At 47.5% G+C, this 6,066-nt stretch overlaps 1 protein-coding gene across 1 annotated transcript in view; it reads right to left on the bottom strand.

Moving 5' to 3' along the window:
• Positions 1-3,839, bottom strand: part of LOC121860041 (protein IQ-DOMAIN 14-like) — a 15,690-nt gene extending 11,851 nt beyond the window's left edge. Inside the window, exon 1 of the mRNA XM_042357054.1 lies at positions 3,795-3,839. Within this exon, the coding sequence (XP_042212988.1) occupies positions 3,795-3,839 (45 nt within the window). The remainder of the gene's footprint in view (positions 1-3,794) is intronic.
• Between the last annotated feature and the right edge of the window lie 2,227 nt (positions 3,840-6,066).

The raw sequence follows: 6,066 nt of genomic DNA, 5'->3' as shown, positions 1-6,066 counted from the left end.
CAAAAGGTCCATTACCACCCCGATCTATACAGCCAGGCAATAGACAACCTCCCTAGACCAGCATCCGCCGGTAGGGTCGGCGGAATATGAAATAATTCCCTTAAAGCACCCATATATGGGACAGGGTAGGCTGTCTAGTGCCTGTGTCGACAGACAATAACTAACCCATGACACAACCCTAACACACTATTAGCTTAGCTAGGCGGTCAGCCCGCCCTCTCTTATCTCCTACTAAATTTCTTCAATATCCGAACTATAACTTCCTTCCCCCACCTCTAATCTTCTTTCACCCTCCTTTCTCTACACACAAAAAAAAACAGGCGTGAGTTAGGGAGGGAGGGAGGAGTAGGGCGTGAGTTAGATAGGGAGGGAGAGGGAGTCGACAGAGAGAGAGGCTTGCGTAAGGGAGTTACGGAGGGAAGGAGAAGTAGGGCGTGAAGGAGGGAGGGAGAGAGGGAGGGAAAAAAGGGCATGAGTTCGGGAGGGAGGAAGGAAGGCATAGGTAAGGGAGTTAGGGTGGAAGGGAGTAGGAAGACGTGAGGTAGTGAGGGAGGAAGAGGTAATGAATCTGCTAAACGGACTTTGATAGACAGAAAAGAGAATGTTGGGAGAGAGAGAGAGAGGGAGGGAGAGAGAGAGGGAGGGAGAGAGGGAGGATGGAAATTTTAAAATGGGATATAAACAGTCTATTTAGCCAGAATAATACACACACAAGGGGAACAACAACAACAACAATATTGACATGGTTGAGCCTGTCGAGTGGTGGAGCTCCCCTTCAAGGTACCTCATGAATACTGCATACTGAAGAACATGTCAGAGGCCGTAGAGCATCATCTGGATGTGAGTACGGGGGCGAGGGGAGGTTTGGGAGAGAGGGAGGAGGGTGAGGGAAACACAGGGAGGGAGGGTGAGAGTAAGGGAGAGGGGCGTTGGGTGAGAGGGAGGGGGGTGAGGGAAACACAGGGAGGAAGGGTGAGAGTAAGGGGGAGAGGGGCGTTGAGAGAGAGGGAGGGGGGTGAGGAAACACAGGAGGAAGGGTGAGAGTGAGGGAGAGGGGCGTTGAGAGAGAGAGAGAGAGGGAGAAGGTCGTTGCCGAAGGAGGGGTCGTTGGCAGTGAGAGCGTGGAGATATGAGGAAGGTTTTGGAGGAAAGGGGGGAGGGAGGGGTTGATGGGAGGAGGATATTGGAGGGGTAGGAGAGGGAGAAGAGAGGGGTTGAGAGGAGGATGTTTTCCTGCACTGATAACATGGCATTTGTGTGTGTGTGTGTGTGTGTGTGTGTAGTAGTAGTAGTAGTAGTAGTAGTAGTAGTAGTAGTAGTTGAGGTTCAGACACGCAGAACTAACATCAAGAATCGCCTACAACAAAGAGCTAGGAAGGTTATGACTCGGCCACATGAACCTGGGTATAGTACCTTGGGTGAGAGAATGACGTTTTAGGTGGTGGTCCGCGGGCGTGTGTGTGGACAAGGTAAACAAACCGGGTGAGACGCTAGAGTCGGACCATCAAGAAGGGAGTCGCCTCACGCTCAAAATATGATTGACCTTATATTTTGTTAATTAGTTTAGTGCTCGAACATTTTACGTGTGTTCTAGTCCAGGGGAAATCATTACTCGTACATACAGTGAGACCTTCATATAACGGACTTCTCTCTATATATAATCCGTTAGATGGGGGTTTCACATCTAACGGACCCTCGATATAACGGACTTTAATATCTATGTAGTTCGTTAAATGGAGGTGTTACATCTGAGGAGCCCTCTATATAACGAACTTTTCTCTCCCTATAGTACGTTAAATAGAGGCTTCACTGTATATATAGGAGACAATGTGTGTGTGTGTGTGTGTGTGTGTGTATGTCATGTAGATTTCCACAGTTTTGAAGAGAGTTAAAATTTGGTAGGGAGGTGCGGGTGGCCTAGATAGACCGCTAAAAAAATTTCCTTGTAAATGAGGTATTTTTAAGCCGTAAGGATTTTATAAATTCATAAGGAAGTGATGTTAAGGCAGGGGTCCGCAACCTTTATAATACAGTAATACTCGGCTGCAGTCATCACACAATGGGTAATAGATTCAGAAATATTGATCAGGAAATTAGGTATTAAAATAAATATAAAATTATCCATTGCACTCGGACAAGTATTGCTATTGGCTGACCTATGACCGGGAAGAAGGTAATTTTAATCCATGAGGGGTAATTTTAATCGACGAGGAGTAATTTTAATACACGAAGGGTAATTTTAATCCGTATGAGGTAATTTTAATCCAAAAGTGGGTAATTTTTAATCCATTTCCTAGTCGTAGGTGTTCATGTTGTCGTCGTAACCAATGCTCTCATTCATGATCGTTACCTGTAAAATCGTTTTGTTTACACTTGGTCATTAAAACGTCGTTGTCTTATTTCTCCAGGTAGTCGTTGCTTTCGTCGTTCAGGTTCTGTGGTCGTTAAGGTCGTGTCCGTCTGTCCGTCCGTCCATCCATCATGTCTCCTCGTGTCTGAATCATATTAGCTTTTCATGTCTTGTTGATTCCTGTCTTCCGTCCATCACATGAAGAGAGAGAGAGAGAGAGAGAGAGAGAGAGAGAGAGAGAGAGAGAGAGAGAGAGAGAGATATATGTTCTCTTTCACTCTAGGTATCTCATTATTTTTGGGGAGTTATTATCAAGTGGTTTACGTATGACGACTCCGGTGGAGGTGGAGAAGGACCTTGACGGCGTGTGAGTGTCCTCGTGAGTGAGGGGTCGTCGGCTTCCTCCTCTCAGTTTTTCCTCTCACTGTATAATGCGGTGTGTAATAATAATAATAATAATAATAATAATTAACGGTTTATTGAAAGAGCTTGGCAGCCAGAAGGCTGAAAATATACAGTTACATATTTGGGGAATGGGTTACGAATTACAAATAATATACAAGTGACATAAGTGACACAAATAAGACATATAGTAACTTAGATGGGGATCAGCTCAAAATACAGTTCATTTCAACATAGTGACAGTGTAGGGAGCAGTGTTTACTGGGAGTGAATACACTGATTTATTACATGTTATTGATAATTTTACAATGGTTGGGACTGGGCTGTTCTTATAGCGATCAGTTCGTGCACGTATGGGCTGGATGCGGTTGTGGTGTCGAACAGCAATTCTCGGACAGGGGATCTCAGGTGGTAGTAGGGGCCGGTGTCGGGGATGGTGTAGAAGCTTCTTACCAAATTTGCAGATGAGGCCGTGGTGATGGTCAGTGAGAGTCGAAAGGGTCAGTGTGTTGAGCGCTTCTTGATATGTGGAGTAGGAAGGGGAGAGAATAATCTTGCATGCCCTCTTTTGCACTTTTTCTAGGTGTTTACGTTGTGTGGCATTTAGGGAGGAAGACCAGGTGGGGGAGGCATAGGTGAGCTTGGGAAGTATGAATGTTGTGTATACACTGAGGAGCTCGTGTGCAGGAACTCCGAGGGACTTGAGTCGGCAGAGCAGGTGGAGACGGAAACTGGAGGATTTGACAACTTCACTGACGTGTGGTTTCCAATTTAGCTTGTTGTCTATGGTGACGCCGAGGAGCTTCGTGGAATCTACAACCTGGAGTGTGTTCGGACCTAGGGTAATGGAAGGAGGTGTGTGTGTGTGTGTGTGTGTGTGTGTGTGTGTGTGTGTGTGTGTGTACATCATCATTAGGATAACAACAAGGATATGTGACTTAGATCAGACCTTGGCGTCACTACCTGGCAGCCGTCACACCTAGTAACCCATGCTACATGCACCGTCACACCTGGTACCCGTCACACCCAGCACTCGTCATACCTGGTACCCGTCACACCTGGCAACCTCACACCCAGCACCTGTCATATCTGGTACCTGTCACACGTAGCACCTGTCATACCTGGTACCTGTCACAACTGGTACCCGTCACACCTAGCACCCGTCATGCCTGGCACCCGTCACACCTGGTACCGTCACACCTGGCACCCGTCACACCTGGCACCCGTCACACCCACACACCTGGCACCCGTTATACCTGGCACCGTCACACATTAACCAGTCACACCTGGCACCTGTCTCACACCTGGCACCCGTTACTCCTGGCATCATTACACCTGTTACCCGTCACACCTGGCACCCGTCACACCTGCTGGCCACACCTGCACCTGTTATACCTGTTACCCGTCACACCTGGCTGCCGTCATTCCTGGTACTGTTACACCTGGCTGCCGTCATCCTGGTACCTTCACACCTGGTACCCGTCACACCTGGCAACCGTCACACCTCGCACCTATCACACCTAGCCACATCACGGCACCGTTACACCTACTGGCAGTTACACCTGTTACCCCGTCACACCTGGCACCCGTCACACCTGGTACCTGTAGCACCTGGTGCCCGTCACACCTGTACCTGTCACACCTGGCAACCGTCACACTCGCACCTATTACACCTACAGGCCACATCACCCGGCACTGTCACACCTGTTATCCGTCACACCTGGCACCTGTCACACCTGGCACCTGTCACACCTGGCACCCGTCAAACCTGGTACCTGTAACACCTGGTACCCTTCACACCTGGCACCCGTCACACTTGGCACCTGTCACACGCAGAACATCACACCTGGTACCCGTCACACCTGGCAACCCGTCACACCTGGCACCCGTCACACCCTGGCATCAACTGGACCCAAGAGAGAATTTTTTCCCCACATTAATCAGTTTTCCGTCAAGCTAATTGACAGGAAGCCCTGTGACGTCACCAACTCTCTATACCGGAATAAATTAAATTGAATATAACCAAACCATCCTCTCATCCCTCCCTCTGCCTCCCCAACCCACTGCCCTTCCCTGCATCCACTCCTCCCTCCCCTGCCCCCCACCCTCCTCCCCATCTCATACCCCTCCTCCTCCCCACCCCAACCTCCTTCCTCCCGCCTCCCACCTCCTCCTCCTCCCACCTCCTCCTCCTACCCTCCCACCTCCCCCTGCCTCCCACCTCTCCCCTCCCCAGTCAGAGTTATTTTAGCTCCTGTTTGTCGATATATCATTCGCTGATTGAAGCGCATCGTTACCTCATAGTTATCGGTCTATCATCAAGAATTGTATTTTTTTATCTATTTATGATATATGTACTGAATGAGTGTAAGTAGTTGGCGGTATGAGGGAGGTAAGAGGCAAGGAGCGAGTATGAGGTGAGGAAGTGTGGTTGGTATTTCAGTATTATGTTGTGTGTTTAGTGGTGGAAATGTTGGGACGGTTTTGAATGTATGTATGTATGTATGTATGTACAGGGTATGTATGTAGATTTGGAGAGAGAGAGAGAGAGAGAGAGAGAGAGAGAATACATATCTGCATTTTGTATACGGCAAAGTTAAAGAGAATAGTTAGAGATAGAGAGAGAGAGATCCATTCTACACCCATACTACCCCACATGTTACAGTGTGTTGTCGGAGGAAACGTCGATGTTACTGAGTGTATAGTAAGAACCTGAAGTAGATTCTCTCTCGTTTTTCTTCTCTCTCTCTCTCTCTCATTTTTTTCCAATTAAGATTCAGTAGACGGTCTTGAATAGGTTGAGACTCGTGGTAGTAGAAATGGCTGATAAACTGCGCCTCAACAAATTCTCTGATAGCTTTTTAATGAGAGTTCAAGGGAGAGCTGCCACCTCCCACCCACACACCACTTCCTCCCCACACGTCATCCCTTTTGTTTGTGGTGTCTGAGTATTAGAACAAGTATTTATGTTTATTTTGTGGAGAGAGAGAGAGAGAGAGAGAGAGAGAGAAAAAAAAAAAAGATGAATATTAAAATAAATTGTGTATCTTTAATTCCTATCAATAATATTGTTTGAGGTCTCTTTTGTATTTACTTAATGTCCAGGTGTCGGGCGTGTGGTCCTGAGAGTCCTTGACGAGGGCGTACATGAGGTGTCGTCACGACCCATCCTGGGGAAGGATTGATAGGTAGCGTTAGTGTGTTTGGTCAGTGTTGACAGTGCTTTTTTCAACCAATATTGATTTTGGCAGTCAACTGTGTCACCGTTTACAGGGAGTGTTCCTACGCCTCATGCACACACACACAATAATAAT

This window comes from Homarus americanus, unplaced genomic scaffold, assembly GCF_018991925.1.
Source record: "Homarus americanus isolate GMGI-L3 unplaced genomic scaffold, GMGI_Hamer_2.0 scaffold22696, whole genome shotgun sequence".
In the NCBI taxonomy this organism is placed as follows: domain Eukaryota; kingdom Metazoa; phylum Arthropoda; class Malacostraca; order Decapoda; family Nephropidae; genus Homarus; species Homarus americanus.
Note: the sequence above shows the minus strand (reverse complement) of the source record. Positions and strands in the feature narration are given on the sequence as shown.